Below are 23812 nucleotides of genomic sequence, written 5' to 3' on the forward strand. Positions count from 1 at the left end.
GGTGGCTGGGCAGTGAAGGCGTCTCCCTGCAGCCCCCCTCCACGGGAGACAGGCAGGGGTGCAGCAGGCGGCATTTAGGCTTCGCTGCCCTCCCGCTGCCTCGAGTCTGTAGACACATTGCATAAACCTGACACAGAGGTTTACGATTTGAACCTGGACTTCACCGTAGCCCAGTGACACATCAGCAGCCACCAGGCAGATTTTGGCAGGAGAGCGGCCAGCCTGGGAGCCGCTCCTAGACAATCCTGTATGGTTTGGTCCACACAGAGAATACACTGCATCCCTTTAGACCAAATAAGAGTAAATAATCATACCAATAGAAACTGGGCCTTTGACCCTTTCGCTTTATTAAAATGGCACGGAAATAGTAAAACCGAGTACTGATCACGGGATCCGCCTGCGAGCCCCCAGGGGTGCTGCCGAGGAGCGCAGCGGGCTCCCTGCCGAGGCTGCAGACTCATGCGTTGAGCAATTCATGTTCTTTATCGGTTTTCCCCACGGCGTCAGGATTTGACAAGGGGTCGAGGTCAGCAAAGAGGCTGAACCAGGCAGTCAGGTCCGAGGCAGCCTTGGCGGGCTCTGGGGAGAGAAGAGGAGAGGTCAGCACACCACCTTCCAAACGCCCACCTCCCCTAGGCTGCCTGTGGGGGCCCGGGCTCACTGTGAGAAGGGTGGCTGCTCACCCAGACAAAGCCCACTGCCCTTCACCTCTAAAACCCGTGAGGGAATTCCAGGTCCCTCTGCTCATTGGCTGAATCAATTTCTCAACCCTGGCCTGACGCTCAGAAAAGAACGAGCTCTTGGGTAAGCCCCACCCCGGCGGCTGTCCACAGCCCACAGAGTCGCCTAAGACCTCAGACCGGCTGCTTCACCATTAGCAGGAGATATCAGCTATTTCTGAAATCGGACTGCATGGCTGAGGAAGTGAGAAGTCTTCCAGGAGTTGTTCCCAATCCGCTGGGTCAAGAGAAATACGGGGGCCACTTTCCAGACTTCAAAGCCCCAGGCCCAGAAGGGAGTTGGAGTCCAGGCCTGGACGCTCAGGGTCACTGCCTTCTTCCATCCCCTCCCATCAGGCAGGGAAGGAGGCCTTCCATATGCCGCCCCGTCTCCCTCTGGGCTCTGAATCGTCCCCACCCTCTTCGGCCTCACCGGAGTAGTCTCTTCAGCGGCTCTCTTCCCAAACCACCTGCTCCCACTTCCTGAAGACCACAATTATAGAGCCAAATTATTTCCCAGATGAGGAGAACTCTTTCAAAAGAGGGACTGATGCAAGTGATTTCTAGAGAAGTCGGGGGCTCTGCTTTATCTAAACCATCCCGCATGAGAATGGAAGTTCACTGGCTTGGGTGACCCGTCCTTTCTTCCTTCTCCAACAGGTGGGAGTATCAAAAGCACAAAGAAAATGTCTCTGACAGGTGATCCTTCTAGCTAAGAGCAGCTAGGAATGTGCTTGCCATCTGGCTAAAAGGAGTCTCAAAAACCGTGGGCAGGGCACGTTGCTACAAGTGGTTATATTAGAGCGATGGGGGAGAACTGGTGGGATTAGACCACCATAAACAGGAGATAATCAATGTATCTACTAGAGAGCTAAAGCTACTGTCAGCAAGGCTAGCTGGTAACAGGCAAGTATTACTGTGTGACATTAACTGAATTCCATGTGCAGCTAGCCCTCAAGGCACTTGGTTTATTTTGATATGATGAACTGAGGCTTGAGACATCTCAAGATGGTCTGGTTGGGGGTGGGGAACAACTGAAAAAAAAAAAAGGGAGTAACTTTCTTTTGTCATGTAGGAGGTCACACAAGGAAACTGTATGGAGCAAGACTGATTTAGGCGATTAGTCGATGCTTGATAGAGAATATCAAGATATCTTAAAGTGCCCCAGTAAATACACTTCAGACTCACTTCCCCTTCCTCTTAACCTCTGCAAAGGCCTCCGAAGGCCCCAAGAGAGTGGGCGTGGCCCTGCAGGAGGCACCGGGTGCCTGTACTTTGGGGCAGGCCTCACAGTCCCCAGGCCTCCACTGTCGGAGGGAAAACCAGATGCAACTATTTACACATCACCTCCAAGAGCATCCTGGGAATGCTTTGTGATGGTAACAGACACTCCGCGTAACTCCCTGTGGTCAACCCAGGGAAAGTGGGTGCTGACCAGAGGGAGAGGGAGCTGCAAGTGCTGACGAGATCCCCAGAGGAGCAGATGTTCTCGGGGCCTGTCTCAAAGGAGAACAGAGCTCAAGAGCTTGCAAGGCCCTCTTCTGACAACGAAGAAACCTGGCTCTTCCTGAGCAGCCTCAGTAAATGCCTTGTTTGGTGGTGGCGATGGCATTTTCAGATAAAGACAGCCACCCTCAGTGGCCTTTCCTATCTTGCTGTTTCCACCCAATCTTAAGGGAGCAGCCAGTTACATGGAGACACACGTTTGATTCCTCCTCGGTAGATCTGACAAAGGGAATTATGAATGAGGCATTAAGCCAGAAAAAAAAAAAGGAGAATATAATATCTGGGATCATGCATGATTCCAGATATTACATCAAAAGCAACCAGATTTTGAGGGAATTTTCTGGACTCTGGTGACGGCTGCATAATATAAATTTACCAGAATCCCACGAACCATCCCTGTACCGTGGGTGAATTTTATAGTATGTAAATTACAGTTCAATAAAGCGGTTTTTAAAAAATGAACACTATTTGGCGTCATCCAGGAGTAACATAACCTCTCTGATTCCTAGAAACTTGCCCCTCAAGCATTTTGCTTCTAAACCCAAATCACATCAAACAGTGGAAATGTGGAACGTTAAAACCGCGGTTCCACTGAGTGCCAGACAAAGCCGAACGAGGTGGAAGCTAACTGGGTAAAGGCTACCCCTTCCCTCTGCTTTTCTCCTGGACACCAAGGCCCATCGGTGCTCAGCAGGGCCTGGACCCTCCCCAGCACCCCTGGGCCTGGCCCGGATGCCGGGTTCTCACCCGCGGCGCCCACACCAGCAGCCTGCAGCACCTGGGAGCGGGTTAGAAATGCACGCTTCCGGCGCCCACCTGACCTCCTGCATGGGAATCCCTGGCGGGGAGCCCAGGAATCGGTTCTAACGAGCGCCCTTCCCCCCCCCCCCGCCCCCCCGTGACCGTGAAGCACGTGTACGTTTGGGAAGCGCTGGCACAGATGGTCTCCAAGGAGGCTGCCAGGGTCCCCATCTCCGTGAGAATCAGAGCTGGGACCAGGAGACAGGCCCTCCTGGGAAACAGAGGGGGCCGCCTCGGGGCCCCACTTTCTCGCCAGGTTTTAAGCTCCTCGATCCTGTCAAGCAATCTGGGTTCAGGAGGCTGATGCTTCCGGAGAGAACCCGACTGATGGGGAGGAAAGCCGGGGGAGAGGCATGGAGGGCAGCCTCGCTGGCGTCCGCACGCTGTGCGCTACAGTGGGGAACGCAGCGAGATCGCTCTTCCCGTTTCAAAGTCACACCCAGCACTCATGTTGTAAAATGACTGCAGAGATCACTGGCAGGAAGCGGCCGGTTCCCAGCATCGTAGTTTCCAGAGCATTCAATGGACCACATTCCTAAAGGAGGCAGGCAGGACGGAGCTGCCGATTCTTTATAGAACGGGCCTGTTCCCTGTAAGTCCAGCTTCCGGACATAATAAAGTGTCCGTGTGTCAAGTCAGATTTTAAAGGTACCACAGAGACAACTCCGAGTTTCAAGCCTCTCATCGAACGGACTGTCACGGCGGCTTCCTTCCATAAGACCACAGATGCCTCCTACCTGGATTCCTTCACAAAACACTGGATTTGTGAATGTGGTCCACCTCATGACCCACACAGGCCACAGCTAGGATCGATGGAGTTGGGGGCTTCTCTGCATCAGAGGACATGAAGGAGGAAGAGCCTAAAGACACCCCCTCTTTGGGGACTAAGAGCATGGAGACAGCCTATCTCAGAACTGTCACCAGGACACAGGGCGTCAGAATTCCCCTTGTCCCATGGGGTGAAGCAGGACATCAGCCAGTCTGCCATTGCATCCTCTGCTCAGAACTGCTATGAAGCATCCGGCCAACAGTCCCACTCTGTGCACGGAGGGGGACAGTGGTGTGGCCATGGCAGCCATTACATATTGTTTTAAAATTTTAAAGACAAATGCAAAGCTCATCTGCAATTTCCCCCTCACACGCATCTCGTAGGGAATTGTTTAGGGGACGGTGCAGTGAGGGTCATGATGGACGGAATGCCAAGCCAGGTCTGGACCCTCTCAGCCTCTGCCAGGAAGATTTCTATTGGAAGATAACTCCGTGCTGCTAATATTCCTCTAATTGCCATCAACTGTTCTCTACGTGGTGTTAGTTGGCCGAGGCGTTTTTGTTTTTTTTTTAACACGAAGGTGTGGCTAGAAAGACTCCCATCTCAGAGGAACTGTGTCAGGAGAGGGTGGTGAGGGCGGGGGCGGCAGCACCAAGAGCTCTGTGAACAAATGACTATCCTAGAGCTCTCCATCCCTTTGATATGTCAACTGTGCTACCCATTTGCAGGAAACACATAAAATTTTATTGGAGCAATCCTGCCTCCTCTACTTACATAAGGGAAAATATAAATCAGCCAGGAATATTGCCGGCCAAAATAACACCCTGCAGAGTAGCTCTCTACCGTGAATGTAACTGCACCAGTGTGTGTGGTGCATGCAAACACCCGGGTGGGGCTGATGGCCACAGCCCAGGAGCTCTGGCGAGGGGTGGGCTCATCCTTGCCTTCGGCATCGGCACGGGGAGTCCCTCTGTCCAGATCTCCACATGGCTCATTCTCTCACCTTCTGCAAGTCTTGGTTCGGTCTCATCTTCTCAATATGAATCCTTTCATTCTGCAGCCTGCCCTGCAGCCCCGCAACACTCCCTATCCCCTGCCTCTACTTTTTCTTACTTTCTCTCTCTCTCTCTTTTTTTTTTAGGACTACCAAAACCATACTTTTTCTTTCCTCCATAACATTGATCAGTTTCTAACCTACAGTGTTATTTGCTTCTTTATTCTGTTCATCATCTTCTCTCCACTAGAAGGTGAATTCCAGGGAGGCAGACAGCTTGTCTTTTGAGTTCTCAGACGAATCCCCAGTGCCTGGCACTCAGAAGGACCCCGTACATATTTGCTGAATGAATGAGAAACTTGCCAAAGTGCTAGTAGGGCGGTGGCCCCAAGGGAGACTTGGTTTGGCTGAGAAATAAATGGCCGCCCTGTAAGACCTCTTTCCCTTTCCATGGGAGAGCTCGCCTTTCTCTCTTGCGGTCAGAACACCTCTGTCCTTAGACCCTGGTGTGGTTTTGTGTCTTTCCCTTGGACTTGGGGCAGGGCTGACGTGCAAAGGCCTGGGCCTCTGTTCTTGTCATTGCTCTAGGGCCCAGTGCTGGGGCCCCTTCACGGGCGCTGGGCTGGGGCCTCGCTCTGCCTGCTCAGGAAGAGGGCGTGGAGTCTGATGTGTAGGCGTCAGAGTGGGGCACAGCCTCCCTGGCCAAGTGGGGGCACTGCCAACAAGGGGCTCAGATGGCAGCAGGGACGCTGGTGCCTCCAAAGCAGGGGGTTTGAGTGGGGTTCATCCTGCAGCGTGGCTGGATGAGAGATCGGAGTTGTGGATGCCAGCTCGGCCTTCCGACTCCCCCACAGCTTGTCAGACCTCCACCGCAGGTGGGTGGGGTGAGGCTCAGTCGTGGCTGGCCTTGCTTATCTGGAGCTCCGTGCAAGAGGCGGTGAAACCAGAGGTGAAACCCAGGGCAGGAACGTATTTTTGGATTTCATGTCTCCTTCCTATCTCTAACTCCATTTCTGAAAAGAAATGAGATGGCTACCCAACAGGACTCACAAAGGAAGATAAAAGGGAGGATGGGTTTCATAGAGAAGAAGGAGGACTTTTTTGTCTTGCCCACCAACTCTTGTTGTGTCCGTGATCTCATCTCCAACGACCTGAGGTTTCTTTAATAGCCCATAATTACTTAATCATCCCAGCTCTGCCGTTTGTTCTCAGCTTTAAGTGCCAGATAAACAAGTTGTTTATTAAGGAGCTAGCCTAAATTCATGGAAAATCCAAAACAATTTGAGAATTTCTTAATACTGTCTTATAATTAAAGCAGTACGAAAGGAGAATCATGCATTGAAATACTAGAAAATGGTTCCCTTCCCAAGCTCTATTTGATTAGAAACTCAAACATAAAAATTGAAATTTCAACCTGTGTCTTAGTTTTTGCCTCATCAAATCAATGTGGCTTCCAGGCCAGCTGTTCTCAACCAGTGTGCAGGCTGCTGGCACGCCCTGGTGTGCCCTGACCCCTCACCAATGCTTCTGACCACTCTGATGAGGGTGGAAATGGTTCCTGCTGTCACTGGGGCTACATGGGACTGTTGGGCCATTGCTTCAGGCAGGAGTGAAACTGCTGAGCTGAGAGCACACTCAGGGTAGGGGTGGGCCGTGATCGGAAGAGAGCAAGAGCAAGATAAAACTTAGTGTGAAGAGTTAAGAAGCCCAGTGTCATGTCAGTTGGCACTCAGTTGGGGATGTGGAGAACTTTGTCTCGTGAGAGTACACAAGGGCACTCAGGAGGGTGATGGCCGGGGAGGGATGGCCAAGCCAACGGGGCCATGGCTGTGAAGGTACGCCAGGAATGTGTCTAAAACCAAAAAGGCAATGAGATTGAGAACCACTCTGCTCATCCTGTATGAATAACAAATATTAACAAAGGAAGAAATTGTGAGAAGGAATAGATTTTAAACCCTGCAACATATCTTACGGCTAGAATGTGATTCTAAGATTTCAGCTGAAAAGTCCCTGGAGATAAACTGATAAAAGTTAAGAAACAAACCAAAAAGACACTAGATAGGAAACAAAAATCAGAAAACTCAGAGGAAAAAAAAAGATGAAGCAAGAAATAAGCCTTTGGATGAAAAACAAAACAAAACAAAGAATGAACAAACAGCCCTAGCTGGTTTGGTTCAGTGGATAAGCATAGGCCCTTGGCTGAAGGGTCTCGGGTTTGATTCCAGTCAAGGGCATGTACCTCGGTTGCAGGCTGGATCCCTGGCCTTGGTTGGGATGCGTGCAGGAGGCAACCAATTGATGTATCTCTCTCACTAGAAGTTTCTCTCTCTGTCTTTCCCCCTCCCTTACAATCTCTTTAAAAATCAATGGAAAAATAGCCTCAGGTGAGAATTAACCAAAAAACAACAAAAAATAAACAAACAAAAACCCCACATTTCAACCCCTGTAGTACATACCTTGCAGCGAGGCCTTTAAGTCTTTCATATTTTGGTCTAAAAGCTGTGAAGGAAGGAATCCTGAGCCTGCCTGGGGCTTGAGGTCTGGCTCTCCTGGGGTCATGGTGGGTCCTGGCTCCTTCAGCTGACCGTCTCCAAACACAGCAGCCCACTCCTTGCTGAATTCGCCCTCGTCCAGGGAGGATGCATTGAAGATCTCACTCAGCAGCAGCATGTCATCTTTGTCAGCACCTTCAGGTTCCAGATTCCCAGCCATCGGGCCCAGGCAAGCTGAGCAAAGAAACAGCACAAAACTCATCAGCACGGAGGGCCAAGCCCTTGGGGGCAGTAAATGCAGTAGGGGCTGGGATGGGACAGATTGGGCAATGGCTAGAGTTAGAAAACATTAATCAAAATATAAATCAACCCCATTATAGCTTCTTTGAAGGCATTTCAGAATTAACTTTCTCCCTCATTCCCTTACCTTCAAAGCAAGTCTAATTTTTGAGCATCATTAGAATTGATTGAAATTGTTTCCACAAAAATTCTAAGGTTTTGGTTTTACCTTCATATAAAAAGCAAATCTACCACCAAGACATTTCTCAGATATGAAACAAAGCCAGGATTGGAGGCATGTTGTACATATACTCCTTGTTTATACAGCTTCCCGAATCTTCCCCCACAAGCCTAAATCCACAGCCTGCATGACATGTGGCAGCCTGCCCTCCATCAGGATGGGAGAGGACCCTCCCCACACCCTGCCTGGCCCGGGAAGCCATGGAAAGTCCAAGAATGACCAGGAAAGGCATCCTCGCTTCCTCTCTCCTTTGCTGCAACCCAACTGCATAAAGCAAAGAAAAGGTGGCTCTGGTTTGCCTGAGGGCGTCGATGAAAGGTTGACAGGAAAACAGGACAAACCATGGAACCACCTAGAGCAAGGGTGGGGGACATCCAGCCCATGGGCCATACAAGGCCCACAAAATCATTTGGTCTGGTCCTGCCCAGGCAACTGCAGGCAGGACTCAAAATTCAATAAATCTAGGAGCTTTTTCCATACCAACATAAATTTACAAGTGGATCATATTAAGGGCATGATGTTATAAATATCCAAACGGCCCTTGGCAAAAACAAGGTTCCCCATCCCTGACCTAAAGGATGAGCTCTTAGGCCAGAGACACAGCCTTGGAGGGTTGGAATGAGCACGGGACCCGAGGGAGCCTGGACCACCTTTTGCCTGCTGTGTGACTGCAGCAAGACCCTTACAAAACCCCTGGGCCTCTATTTTTTCCATCTGTACAATTACAATATTAATAATGCCTGCCTCGGAGTATGATCATGAGGACCAAAAAGAAATATACCTTAAACTTCACTGCCCAGGCCGAAGGAGGACTTAAGAGAGCCATTCTTACAATACTAGTATGAACACTGACAAAATACCACACAGCGAACACAAGTAGAACGGGGCATTTATCAGAAATCCTGCAACAAGATCTTTCATTGAGTGTTCTACATATTTTTGAAAACCGAGGGCTGATGGTTTCATCAACTGCAGCTTTGTTGTGGTCGTTAATTGCCACCTGGGAACTGAAGAGAGTCAGGAAGTGAAGGAACAATCACAATTTATACTTTCTCTGAGCTACACTGCAATTCTGATATGTCATATTAAGTGAGTTTAGTAGGTTTTCCACAAATACATGAGATAATTACTAAGTGAAGGCTTTTTTTTTTTAATAAAGCTTATCTCTGTTAGCTTTACTGGATTATTTTCAACCACAGTTTCTATAAAGATCTGCAGATTAAGGGGATTTTTGGTGTGCTGAGCAGACTGGCTGTAAGTCAAGGAGGGGAGGAGTCCAGTCACTCTCTTATCACTGTGGTTTATAAATAGCAGCAAAACATCACTTTAGTTGGACATCTGACTAATTTAAACCTTCTTATTGTTTGCGTAATCATAGAAATCGGCACCGAGATGTAGCCTGTAGGTGTGGTGGTGAGAAGATGGGGAAATGTAACCGGATGATGCAGGACACTGAGCCTGTGTGTGGTGGGAAAGGCAGGGCATGTGAGGTGAGACAGCCCATCTCTACGAGGAAAGGAAAGGCAGGAACGTGGGGTGACAAGGCGTGTCTGTCAACAGCATCTATGCATCTGCCCTCCCCTGCTCTGTCAGCCTCTCTCTTTTTACATGTAACTTCACAAATATCTCTACTTCCAACTTTCAGTTGGGGTGAAATGTCCAAACCTTTTCGCATGGTTTACTTTCTGGCCCAACTGAAAGCAGATGATTGCTAAACCGAACCCGTGTCAATGAAACCCATTCAAATCTTTGTGTGCCTAGAGGGACAGATGACTTTACATGAACATTGGGAATGATGGGTGTTCCTCCTGAAGTCACTTTACAGCCTCCACTAAGTCACACCCTGGAGAAGGCGTGCCTGCTTGCATCTAGATATCAATCCAGGGCAGATCATAATGAACATCGGCGACAACAAATAATAAACTTTGAGCCTTCCAGAAATAACCACAGACTGAAAAAGCTCTATCTTTGTGTTTACTGTTTAGGGTTTGTGTGATGGATGGTATATAGAGTGGACTTCTTGAGTTTGGCTAACTCAGTATCCCTTTCCTCCTTTTCTTGTTTTCCCTTTGGGGAAACACCTTCTCCAACGTGATCCTAGTGAGACATCACGTAAGATGTGTCATTCTGCCTCATCCAAGTGGGCGTGTGACATAGGCTGGCCAGAGTCCCGCATTTTGCAGGCCTTGGTGACCGGCTCAGGGGTGGGTACATGCCAGAGGCTTCCCTGGGTTGGTATATGGAAGGAGGAGGGAAGAGGTTCTCTCTGTCTTTAGGATTCCAAGTTCTAAAGATGCAGTGTTGAGGCCCCAGCTGTGATGGAGCCAAGCATAGAAACAGCATCGGAAGTTGGAGAGAGAATGCTGACAACACTGTCTAAGCCCCTGGATCCAGCCTTGCTTGAAGCCAACCCACCACTGCGTGTCCTCAGTACCCTATACATTCTTTCCTTTTCTTTCCTTTTTAATTTTAAAGCTAAACTATTTAGAAAAGGGTACCATTACTTCCAACCAAAAGACTCCTGACTAATATTGTATCCAATCAAACTCACCCTCAGTGACAGAAGTGAGAAAAGGACCCGTGGTGAGAATGATATTGTCTAGAGCTATTTCAAAGTAGAGTTTGAGGCCTACCATGGAATTTGGCCTATGACTTGGTGTCCTGGTTTTTTAACAACTGAAGCAGAACGTTTGCTCTTTTAAGAGAACTTATTACTTAACTCAGAGCAATGAAACTGGCACTGACTTGAACCAGAAAACAAGAAAGCCTCCCAATTATTGCCCTGATAATTAAGATGCTTGAGATTACTATGCATACTTGTAAGAAAAACTTAATTACAAGCAGAAAAGGACAGGTTTGGGTCTGTAACCAGACAAGTCAAGACTTGAAAAATAACACTAGTCAGCTGGCTCTTAAGAATCACGATCTCCTTTTCATCGGAAGTAATTCGACTCAACTGTGAGAACACACAGGGAAACACACAGAGGTATGACAAGGTCTTTGAAAGAAGCCTTGGTAAGAGCTATACAGCCCAAGTCACAGTTGCTACCAGTAGACGAGAAAGACTGCTCCTGAGCTATGCCATCCTATCCTGCTCTTGTCTTTAAGGATGAACAGAGGCGGTTGAGCTCTCAGGTGTCAAGTCCCCAGATGCTACTCCAAGCCATCATCTTCCTTCCCTAGTTCTCTAAAGAAGGTCTCACTTATTATCATGGTTCCAATCTCATCTGGGAAGATTCTCAAATCTCCATGTACAATTCCAAGGGTTTTTGGAACTCTGATGACACACTCCTGACTTGGGGACCCTTCAGGGTTTGCCCATTGGCCAGCTTGCTGGCACTCTCCAGAAAAGGCACCCTCCCCTTATACCTTTTTTCAATTCAGTTGTGAGATTATTATCCCTTACTCAAAACCTTCAATGGTGCCAGGCCAGCGTGGCTCAATGGTTGAGTGGCGACCTATGAACCAGGAGGTCACGGTTTGATTCCCGTCAGGGCATATGCCCGGGTTTCGGGCTTGATCTCCGGTGTGGGGTGTGCAGGGGGCAGCCAATCAATGATTCTCTCTCATCATTGATGTTTCTATCTCTCTCTCCCTCTCCCTTCCACTCTGAAATCAATAAAAATATATTTCTAAAAAACACCCACCTTCAATAGCTCCCTCTGCCTACTGAGTAAAGAAACACTCGTTATAGTGATTTTAGAACCACTATGGTCAAGCTCTAACTCAGCCCTTTAAGTAACACTGCCTTCTGGGAAGCCTATGATTTGACAAAATGCTGCCATTTTTCAACTGTGCCTCCCTGCTTTTCTGCCTGGAAACCTGCTGTTTTCTCCCAATGAGATGCCCAAGAGAAGAATCACACTCAACTGAAAGGGATCTTAGAGGTCGTCTCCTCTAGCTCACTGTACAAGGCCATGTAATCTATTACGTACACATTATCTGGCTGGAGACTCATGTTTTCTCAGCACAGCTTTCACTTCGGAGCCTGTGGAGGATCTCATATATAAACTAGTACATAAGCTTTGGTCGTTTTAAGGGTTTCTAAGGTCAGATGACTCCACTGGCCGCCCCACAGAGCTCTTGGTTGCAGGTGCCGTGGCAAAATGGCCAGGATGGCAGAATCGGTCAGCATGTCCACCCCGCGCTGCCCAAGCGTTCAAAAATAAAAACCCTACGCCCCTGGGAAAACATTCCTTCGGAAAACTGATCCCGAACCAGTGAGCTCTGACGGATTCTGGCCCAAGGAGTTTTTCAAAGAGTGAAAACTGACATACAGAGGAAGCTCTCTCAAGTTCAGACAGAGTGTGGGCGACAGAGAGCTAATGTGGGAAAGTGGAGGCAGCCCCCTCAGGGAATATTTTTGAAATCATACTGAGTTTCATGACCTCAGCATAAACTAGAAACACAGAAGATGGAAACAACTACACAGACCGAAAACGAGAGCACAGGAAAACAGAAAAATGTCACCCAAGGTACCTTCATCTGTGTGTGAAACAGGAAGACTGTTCTCTGGTTTTCTCCCTGGTCCCCACTCTCAGCGCTATGACTAACGGCAAAGGCTGCACGCTTGCAACACACACGTGAACCCCCAAACACCAACACCATCCTCATACCACCCAAGTGAGAGTACAGGGGGAAAGATGGGTAGGAAATTACCTCCCAAAAATGTCTAACAAGAAACATATTCTTCATCGTAAAAAGCTCTGGTCCCAAATTGTACTTGTATGGAATTCAAGAATACTTCTAAAAACTCCCTTCTGGTGAAAAAGTCATAGATGATAAGAACATTTGGGGAAAAACCCACTATCTTGGAAACACAGACATACAACAAACAAACAAAAAGCACTCCCCCCAAAACAAACAAAACAAAACAACAACAACACACAACCCAATGGGGCTAGACCTGAGCGGGCACTCAGAAAGGACTTTTGGAGGATTCCAGCCTGCTCCTCCAGTTAGCATTAGATCTTAACAAGCAAGCAATCTTACTGACAAACTCAACACCAGGATGAGTAAATATCCACAGCATCCTACAGACTACACACAATCAAGTAAGAACAGTACTGGTTTTAACAGCGCACCATGATTTTATAGCAGTTCATCCGAGGACGCTGAGGGAGGCAGGGAGAAGGGATTTATGAGGAAAGATAACAACTCAGTATCGGCCACATTTCGTGTGAGGAAGCAATCGGATTCCTGGTCAGTTATTTATGGAGAACTGTGGGAGAAGGTTTGAATGACTCAGGAGGACCTGGGCCCAGAGCCAGAAACATGTGTTCTTGCTGTGGACGAAAGGGTCTCACCCAGGCCTATGGGAGCTACTGAATGAACTTCTCAGTTGTTGTCATTACGTCTGGATGTAGTAACCAAGGAAGTCGCAGAAGACAAACATTTAAATTGCAGCATGGACAATTAACCTTGTTAAACATTGGTTCAGTGAGTCCTGTCTGGAGAGGGATCTTTTGGGTGAGGCTGAGTGATGAGATTTAGGTGAGCTGAATTCATCTAACTCTCTTGCTTCAGCCACTCCTTTCTGTTCAGTTACCTGATGGTTCTTTTTCTTGGCCCAGCTTAGAGGAACGCAAAGACTTCTACACGTTGCAACGTGTGCACTGAGGTTGGGATTGTTACATGTGGTCACAAGGTGAAGTCACAGCCGCTTTCAAGTATCTCAGAATGTCGTTTGGTTTCTGTTTTCAGCTTAAACCCTTTTTATAAACTGGCCAAAGATTCATGTTCCATAACACTACCTATTGATAGAAGAAAACACTTTCTCTCTGATGCCGAATCAGCGCGATTTCCCCGGCAATGGCTCCGGGAGAATTGTCTCCTTGCTGTTGTCAGGAGCAGTCTGCTTTTTGGTGACATTATTCCACAGCTTGGCCATGACTGGTCTCACAGAATTACCCTGAGAGGGAACCGGCCCCCAGGCAGCAGGGCACCAGAGCTTACAGCCCCTAAGTCCTCTAAAGTCAGCCATCCCTGGATTAAGCTCTTTTAATTTCTTGATGGTTTAATGTCCTGCATATTATTATCAGTGTTTTAATTCAGGATCCGGACCTTCTGGCAATTTTCCGAAGGGCACACATTTGCATGTCAAGTAATTAACAGAGTGTCCCTTCCTTCAGCCATCCCAAGTTCTCTGTGCACTGAGAGAATATTTGTATACTCGTGGCCATGTTCATGCTTAAGCTGATGCTACCCTGGGGATTGCCAAGGCAGAAGAGGTAGATAGTGGGAAAGCATGGCTTGTGACTAAAGAAGGGCTTTGTGGGTTGGCAGAGATAAAGGGGAAAGAGAAATCATGTGACAATGTATTTCACAGAGAAAATTTGTAAATCAATTTTTTTTTTCTGCCTGAAAAAAAAATACACATTTGGGAGATAGAACACTTTCATCTCTCTATCTTTAGAGTTAAACTGAGTGCAAAAAATAAATAAATAAATAAAGGATATGAGCTGCTATTCTGTGAAACAAAGATTGTAACTATAAACCAATGAGATCACAGTTGTTTTAGAAAAGTAGAAAGATATCCTTATTTCAATGTATCCTGGCACACGCTTTGGAGGAAGCTTATGAAAGTCAGCATGTGTCACAGACAGCAGCATTTCTGGTTTAATTCTGTGAAGAAATGCATGGTGACTGGGTGAGGGTCCTACCATTACTAAGTAAAAATGTCCAATCCCAAACCAAAATCCCCTTTTTTTTGGTAAGAAGGGAGAAACATGAGAATATAGACTCATATTTGCTTGTGTCTATGTAAAACATGCTGGAAGGTACACTGGGGGATGGGAATATTGGAAGAGAGGGGAGAATGGGGAACAGGAATGGGAGTGAGAGTTTTTTACTTGTATATTCTATTATCAATTTTTGTACCAATGTGAATACACCACTTATTCAAAAATAGTTTTTTTAAAATAATTAAATTAAATAGGAGATAATAAAATCAAAGACCAAATTATGTACACAAGAGGTTGGAAATAGGAGAAATAACAATCTTCCTATCAAAATAGGTTAAAGCATATGTATGATTATAAACATATTTATTAAATATTAAGATTTGTGAAAACTAGGTGATGGGCACCTAGTGCTTGCTATAGCCTTTATCTCACCTTTGAAAGACTGAAATATTTCCCCCTCCAAAAAATAATTTATTACAAAACCTTTACTCCATCATCAAAATATTCTACCCTTAGCCAAGAAGGAAACATTTTCATGAAAATGGGGCCATGTATGGCCATCTGCATTAATTACTTGCTTATTACTTTATTAACTGGCATGACCTCAATCAGTAGTCATTCTGATAAGATAAACACGGACATTCATAATATACTGCACAGTATGTTGCCTGGAAAAAGAGGAAAGCAGGTTTCTGCCCTCAGGTTTATATCCTTAAACCCTAGAAACTTAATGTCAGAGTTCTGCCACTTTTCCATTTCTGAAAACAAAACAAAACAAAACATTAACCAATGCCCTCTGTTTTCTAGATTTTCTTCCTCTCACAGTCTGTGAATTAAATCCAAAGCACACTTAGAATGAGTCAAGAAAGTTAGTGGCTCCCGTTAACTGGAGTCTGTAGAATGACCTTTCTAGTCCTGTAAGAAAACTGAAAGACCAGGGTAGACCATGTGCCCGCAGCAAGGACAGGGCTGCTCTAGAGCCTGGTTCAGAATCTCGGGGGTCCTCTGGACTCCTGGTCAATCATTAGAAGTAAACCCTTGGGAGGATGGGGAGCAATTGTTAGGACCGGGTTGTGCACACTCAACTTCTTAGAATTACTTAAGGCTATGCACGTCTCATACAAATCCATGGTTCTGAATTCTCTTTTGGATGGTTACTCAGTAAATGCTTTTAGGCTTGGTAACTTGGGTGTGGGACCTAGCTAGCAAACTCTCTGAATGTGACAAAGGTTCAATGGATATGCAACACAGTACACCTTCAGAACATTTCCAGTCCTACTGTGGCGACTGCTTACCATTTGAAGAGTGTCCCTCTGTCCGAGCTCATGAAAGACCCTTTCATACATGATCTCCAGTCTTGACAACAACCCACCAGGACTCTCTCTACTGGCTCCATTTTACAAATGAGAGCAACTGAGGTTAAGAGAGTTTAAGCATGAAGCAAATGATTGAAGGCCATACAGATCATTTATGGTGTACCAGTGTTCAAATCCAGGCCTCTCTGATTCTGAAAGTCACGTTTTCTCCACTACAACCCATAATCTTTGACATCCTAACTTTTAGCTTTAGTCACTTTGACATCTTGAAATTAATTATATTAAGGATGACAGAGTCCACTTACTAACATGTGCTTGAGCATATTAAAGTTCATTTATGAAGACAAATGACAGTCACCTATTCAAAAGATAAACATTACATTTCCCTGCATGTGAAACCGCTATTAAAAAAATGAAACACATTATAAGCCAAAAGAAATGCAAAAATCTTACCACCTTCCTCGGGTGTCATGTTCACTAGTTCATCTATCCGCCCATCAGAGGAGGGGAAAGAAAACGAAATCATGAGTTAATTTTGTAAGGAGTTTGAATCAAATGATTACAGTTGAGTCATTTTCTTGCATCCGCATTACCTGAGCATGCATTATGTGGAGAGCTCTTGTCTAAGGTAGAGAAATCACTCTTTCCTTCTTCAGCTGTGAATACAACATGCAGCTGGTTAACAGCGATTCAGAGTGGTGTGTGTGCTCACATGCTATCAATCACAGTGTAAGGTCAACACACAGCTTTGGGAAGAAATGGCATCCACAACTCACTCACCAGAAGCAGGGGTCCTCGGATTATGTTTTACTCGAGCTGTTGGCTCTCAATGAATGCTGAGTTAACAGCCCTGAATCTTTGCTTTGTTTAGCGAAAAACGGATCTAACGATTCTCCTTCCATGGACACATGTGCAACTGAAGTGGCTGACTATTCCTTGATGGTGCTAATGAACTTCAGCCATATGGGCCTGACTATAGTATAAGGGCAGATCACTGAGTGAAAGAAGCCAGTCTGTAAAGGCTACATATTGCATGACTCCAACTATGCAACATTCTGGAAAAGGCAAAACTATGAACACAGTAAAAAGACCAATGGTTGCCAGGAGTTTGAGGGGAGGGAGAGATGAATAGGTGAAGTCACAGGGGATTTTTAGGACAGCAAAACTATTCTGTATGATACTGTAATGGTGAATACATGCCATTATACATTTGTCAAACCCATAAACTATAAGACACCAAGAGTGGACCGTAATGTAAACTATGGACTATGGGTGATAAGATGTGTCAATGTTGTTTCATCATTTATAACAAATGCACCACTCTGGTGGGGGATGTTGATAATGGAGGAGGCTATGCACATGTGGACACAGGGGGTATGTGGGAAATCTTAGTAACTTCTGCCCAATTTTGCTGGGAACCAAAAACTACTCTAAATAATAGTGTGTGTGTGTGTGTGTGTGTGTGTGTGTGTGTGTGTGTGTAAATATACATACATACAAACACAATAGAAGAGTCTTAAACATATGAACATTAGACTTTCTACAAGTCCCAGACTAAAAGATGACATTTCATTTGAATGGATATAAAAGAAGGTGATCAACATTTATAGTCTCAAAATATTACGTAAATACCACGAGCAAGTAAACATACTGCACGGAGGAAAAGAAAATTTGATTCTCCTGTATTGCCACAAATTGCATGAACATATGATTTATGTAGATATGCAACTTGAATATAAATAGAATCAACCAGAGTTTACATTTTCCCACAGAACTAAATTTTTTGATTCAATTACCTAGATTCCCTCAACACGATTCATGCTGTTGGTACCCAAGGGATCCTGAGGCTGGAGGGTGTGGATCGATAAGAGTGCTTACATGGACAACAGGACCAGGCCGCCTGCCAATCTGCCTCCTTCTGCCACTTGCTCCCTCCCTCACGCTCTAGAACATTGTGCCTCTGACCTTCTCCTAGTCCTCCCTTGTTCATAATCTTTGCCCAGGCTGTTCCTTTTGCTTTGGCGGGTCTAACAACAGCACTTGACTTAGCTAGTTCCCTGATCCTTCAGAAAGGTGACATCTCCCTATCAGATCTGCCCAGAGCCCTTGTAGTTGCCCAATTACATGTATCACTGTTAGATCACCACCTGCTTCCCTCTGATTGTAAGCCCCATGTTCTGGAGTGTTCTGACTATGTCTGATGAACCACTGCATGCCCAGAGCCCAGGGCTGTGCCTGCCACAGACTCATAGACTTCTGCTGAACAAATGAACAAGTACGGGAGTAAGTGAAGGTATCTAACCTAGAGGCATAAAAGTGAGAGTTGTTTCTTTCTGTTGAATGGCACCTGGGAGAAAAGCAAATGAAGCAGTACAGTGGGAGAAGAATAAAGTGAGTGGTTGGAAAGTAGGAAGGAAGGCAGAAGTAGGATGGAAGGTGGAGAACAGGAAAGAGCAGAGGGAACTTTCAGGGTCTATTGTGCTTCCTTTTAGCTGCTGGAAAGGCCACCTGCTGCAGCAAAGGGAAGATGCAGGCACATCGCTGGGAGGGCCAGGCTGACCAGAGGGTTGGGCAATGTGAGTTCTCTTCCTATCATCTGTAAAACTTTCCCTGCATCTCTGAGGATTCGGAGTCCCAGCGAAAGGCTCAGCATTACATCTTAGTTCTACCCCAGTGTACCATTCCCTCTACTCCATAAGGAGAAAATGAACCAAGGAATGATCGGGCAGTAATGGCAGGAGACAGGGAGAGCTGACAAGCCACCTACGGCACATGGTATCTGTCATCCACTAATGCTCTGGTCCGTTTTCCGACCACAGGAGAGTTGCTACATTGAGGGATCTGGTGCTACTCACTCCAGAACAGCCCAGGAATCACCTGGAAGGCAGTGTTGAGCTCTCCCCCTGTTCCCAACAAGGACCACCACCCACCCCACAACACAGTGAAAGCCATACTCTCCCGATGTGATCTTATTAAAACTATCTCCACAGCCCAAATGGCAGTTAGCAATAGTAAGAGTAATAGCAGAAATGATGTCATATGTTGTAAAAGAAATAGCTCTCTGCCACGTCTCAACTGTGGATGCTCCTCTGATGGGCTGCTGCAGAAGTCACTAATGATGCCATTTTTGGTTCCAAATATACAGCCTCTCGCAATAACACTACTGGGTCGACCTCACTGAGCTATGAAAAGTTAAGACTGAAAGCATATTCATACACAATTTTCTCAACTGGAAAAGAAGAAGGCCTAGGAGGAGTTTGCCACAGAAGATAATGAGCTGGCTGCTGAGCAGTAGTATTTCAGAATCAATTCTAAGTAAAATTCAAAACTTACTCTTAAAATCAGAGGATTCCTTGTGCTGATTTTCTTCTTCTAATGAAATTAACCTTGAAAGAAATTAAGAAAGGTTTAGTATCTAGTTCTGAAAATGTTATATTTGTAATACAACCAGATATTCTATATAATACATATTATTGTACTTAACACACACACACACACACACACACACACACACACACACACACTACGCTGCACATTTCTTGAAGGAGAAATACATTTGCTGGCTTTCTCCTGGCCCAAGGCTGGTTAGTAGCATCTTAACATCTGAATCTGGTTTCATCACAGGGCACATATTCTGTAACTACATAGGTGGTTAGTTAGGTACAAGTAAGATAACACTTTTAAAAACACAGCTAAAAAAAACAATGGGCAAGCAAGTGTTTATCCTGATTCCTGGTGTCACAGGAAGGACACCTCAGTAAATTAAATTATAGGAGGCTGAGAACAGGATTATGCTCAAATGAAGAGCGATGACTGTCGCCAACTCAGCTCTCACCATACATGGGTAAGAACATGGCAGACACACATCCCCACCCTGAGACCCAGCGGGTGCCTCCGAACCTCCCTCCTACTGCAGTGGTTCACCTTTTTCTGCTCTTTCTGAAAAAAAAATCTTATTAAATTTCATTGTCCTTTTAAATAGTTTCTGGGTTATACATTTGAGCTTTTAAAGATGAAGTACTAAAATAGAGAACTCTGAAGTTAACGAAAACTAATCAAGATGATGTTGGGTAGCTCCCTTCTGAGTGAAGGTAATGTTTTATTTGGACGGTAGCAACATATATGGTGAAAGAAGGTGCCAGGTCCCACTCCAGCCTCTGCCTCTTACCGAACCAGGGTGGGCAGTCGCTTAACTCTCGGCCGCACTGCCATCATTCGCACGCTGGGGAAATGGCTACACTGATTACATGGAGGGTTACCGCGAGGATGAGTTGAGATGACATAAATAAAGCTCCTGGCATTGGGCTTAGCACAGAGTAAGTGCTCACTAATTGGCAGCTAGCATTGTTTTTATTACTAGGAATAGGTTAAACTGCTTCCCCCAACGTCGTCAACTGTACTACCTTGAAATCACATTTTGTAGCCTCCCTACAGTGAAAACCTGCTTTCCTTCTGCACTAACGAAGTTTTCTAGCATATGCTTAAAAAAAAAAGGAGGGGGGAGCTAAAATTGGCAGCAAATATTTGAGTGCGACTAATATATCTATGGACATAGATATATTTGAAACTTTATTTAGAAACACAGTAAAAATATAAGGCTGCTTTGCCATAAGACTGTCATCTAAATTTCTTTTGTATGGAAAAGGAACAGCGAGTGGGAGGAAGATCTATTTTGGTTTCCTAGGTCAGCCCCGTTCAAGGTTACTGCTGCTCCTGCAGGCTATGACATGTCAGTAGAAAAAGACATAGGTTCACATGTAAACCTTCTCCATGCTGTGGGAGAAGGTTTGCACCAATTAGGTTGTCTGTTTCTCTCCTTATTTAAAATGACTGGAGGCACCTTTTCTGCAAAGAGGCGAGAACTGAAGATGGAGCAGTCACTTCCTGTAGGCAGAGCTGCTCCCCGCCTCACAGAAGAAAACAGCAGGGCTGAAGGGTGGCAAACAAAAATGTCAACACCCAGCACTTTCGGATGATAACACCTAAGTACCAGATGAGTTACCAGGCAATTTCATAGGTTATTTCCTTCCTTGAGACCAAAGCCAGGGGATTTCCTATCTAGGACAGGATCTTGTAAGTGATGGTGACAAAAGGACCAGCAGAAAGCTGGGGCTGAGACCACAAGACAGAGAGCCAGGCAGCAGAGGGGACACTACCCTTTCCTGCCCCACTAAACGCCTCTCAACTGTGTCCCTTCTATGGCTCTCTTATTGGGGTGAGTCCTGGTCTAGTAGAAATATGTGCTGGGGATTGGTCTCAATATTAACACATCTACCCTGAGAAGTGAGGGAGTAAAGCCATTACTCTGGGTCCGAGGCCCCGAGAGACTTGGTCAGCCAGACTGCGCTGCTTTCAGCTCTGGGAACAAAGATTTTTGTCCAGACAAACAGCCCCCCCTCCCCCCCGCCCCGACTTACTGGCTGGGCTCCTCCGCTGTGGCCTTGGCGCGCTCCTGCCGGGCAATCTTCTTCCTTTCTTCCTTCTCAGCCAGTTTTTTCACAGGGTCTTGTAAACTCTTGATCAGGAACCGTAGGTAATAAAGAGGAAAAAAGAACAAAAGCAAGATCATCCATAAGAAAAGTCAATTGCCACTGGTCCCAGCAACCAAACCTTGACTTAGAGACTTGGGGAGGTTACCTGGGATCAAGCAGTGGGCAGAACTGACATTTCCTATGTTCTCCGACCCATCCAAGAAACACTAGCCTATAAAGGAAAGTAGTTTTGCCACTAGATTTGTGTTTTCCCCTTTGTGATAAATTATTCAAAAGGAGGCCTTTGGCTATTGCTAACTTTATTTCCCATCTTTAACATGCAGCTAAGATAAACATTCCGCTCCACAGCAGCCCACACACTGACGGCATAGAAGTCTTTTCTCCCCCAAGGATGAGATGACTTCATTTCATTTTTAATTTTGTTTGCTATTCTGCAATCTAAAAACAGCTTTTAAAAAAACAACAAGAGAAAACAAAACCTTAAAAAAACAACAACAACACTGAACAGAAATAGTGGCTGAACATAATCTGACAAGTTAACCCCCACGAGTGGACAGAGCAGGTGCATTTGAATCTTTGTAGATTAAAAACGGGGGAGAGTCGTTTTATGACGCATAATTTCTTGGAGCGACTGTCCTCAAGATTTATTAAATATTTAAGGAAAGACTTTTAAAAAAAGCAACTGCCTAAAAACGGTCCACCAGTGACAAAGCCTAAAAAAGCAGAACATTTCTCTAATAACTGAATAATGGAGCTACACCAAAAAGATCTCTATTTCTGGCCCTAATTAAAATACAAACGTAGAAACACAAAAGAAACTTCAAGATACTTATCCCGCGTACATCCGCAGGACTATGCATCCCGTGGGCCTTCCCGTTGCCTGTCCTGCCTTCCATCTCCCCAGCTTTCACCTCTCCAATGTAACAACACGCAGGGAAGGAGACAACTAAGTGTCACATGCCAGCCCTGACGGGTGAGTGACCACTGTCAGGGCTGGATGAGGGTGGCCTGGAGGCTGAGTCAGGGCAGAGCAGAGCTGTGACTGACTTTGGTGTCTACCATGAATACCAGGTGGACACTGGTGTCACCCCTCCTAACTGCCCTCTCTGGTTCACTCCCTGCACAGAATCATCTTCCTAAAACTCCCAGGCCATCATGTTGACCTCTTTTCTCAAGAACATATTCCTTATTCTTTTCCATTGCTAGTCTAAACCTCTCTGTCCACTTTAAAGATCTTAAAGTGACCCTATCTCACTCGCCCAAGTCACTTCCCACTAGCCCCCAAAGGTGAGCTTTCCATTCAATTAGGGTGACTCCTATGTCCTAGTCGGTCCCTTCCTATCTTTGTTCATTCTGCTTCTGAGCCAAAAAGCTCTCTCTACTTATCTGTCCACCCTGAAAGTACATCAACCTTTGCAAAGCCCAGATGAGTGACATTTCCATAAAGCTTCATTCAATAAGCACACCAACTTCAAGAAAGCCCTTGCACGTCCAAACTGCATTTACAGTTTTATTAATGTTTGATCACATCTATTCTGTATAATATAAAAAGGAAAAATTACTCATAATTTCATTTCCCCCAAATAATGAGTTATTATTTTCATGTATTTCTTTTTTTTCATGTTCAAACTACTTATATACTTGGGGTCTCTCTATATAATACATAGATTATAGACAGAGATGTCTTCTTAACCAATATAATTTGTGTCAGTATTTCATATTTAAAAACATTCTTTATTATAGCGGAGAATATACAAAAGATTTTATATATCTTAAACATTGAATATTGAATTAAAATAAATAGAAGTACATTTATTCATCATTGTTCTAATGGAGAGCCAAGGTTTTCTCATTGAATATATGTCCCTGATTAAAGATCTAAAGCATTTTCGTGCACAAACCACATGGATTGCCATCATTTGCAATGACTCCCTATTTCTAGGCATTTAGATTAGTACACTCAGTTAACAAATAGTCTGAGAGTACCTAGGTGCTGCTTTGGATGTTTCATTGGTAAATGCAAGAGACAAAATTATCAGCTAGTGATGGGCCTAGGCAGATAATTTAAAAAAGGGGATAGAAAGTGATTGGATCATTACTTCAGTTCACAGGAATGTCCTCTCTTGGAAGTGACATTTCAACTGAGAGCTAAATGACACGTAGAAGCTGGCCAAGTGCAGCTCAGGGAGAAGAGGGGGCCCCCAGTGCAGAGGCTGAAAGGTAGGAATAGCTTGGCTTGTCCGAGGAACAAAGAGAATGCCACTGGGCTGGGGTATAGTGTGTGAGAGTACAAGACTTATGAGACAGGGATAAAGAGGTCAGCAGGGGTCGCACAGGGAGAACATGCCTTTACCCCATTCATCAATATTTAACATTTTGCCTCATTAGTTTCATCATATTCTTGTGCTCTTTCTGTCTCTCTAATGCATGCCAACTAAATGGGACCCATGATCCTTGGCTGGAGGGGGAAATGCTATAAAGAACAGCCCTGGCACAATGTGGCAAGTGGAACATGGACTG

At 45.6% G+C, this 23812-nt stretch overlaps 1 protein-coding gene across 3 annotated transcripts in view; it reads right to left on the reverse strand.

The window, feature by feature from the left end:
• Positions 1-311: 311 nt before the first annotated feature.
• ICA1 (islet cell autoantigen 1) overlaps positions 312-23812 on the reverse strand; it is a 97237-nt gene continuing 73736 nt past the window's right edge. For all 3 annotated transcript variants that reach the window (XM_006085014.3, XM_014452441.2, XM_023750758.1), the window contains 6 exons: positions 21218-21315; positions 19134-19186; positions 16394-16456; positions 16254-16286; positions 7246-7515; positions 312-579 (listed from right to left, as the gene is read on the reverse strand). In XM_006085014.3, the coding sequence (XP_006085076.1) occupies positions 458-579; positions 7246-7515; positions 16254-16286; positions 16394-16456; positions 19134-19186; positions 21218-21315 (639 nt within the window). In that variant the 3' untranslated portion in view covers positions 312-457. The remainder of the gene's footprint in view (positions 580-7245; positions 7516-16253; positions 16287-16393; positions 16457-19133; positions 19187-21217; positions 21316-23812) is intronic.

The sequence above is a fragment of the Myotis lucifugus genome, unplaced genomic scaffold (assembly GCF_000147115.1).
Source record: "Myotis lucifugus unplaced genomic scaffold, Myoluc2.0 scaffold_15, whole genome shotgun sequence".
Taxonomy (NCBI): domain Eukaryota; kingdom Metazoa; phylum Chordata; class Mammalia; order Chiroptera; family Vespertilionidae; genus Myotis; species Myotis lucifugus.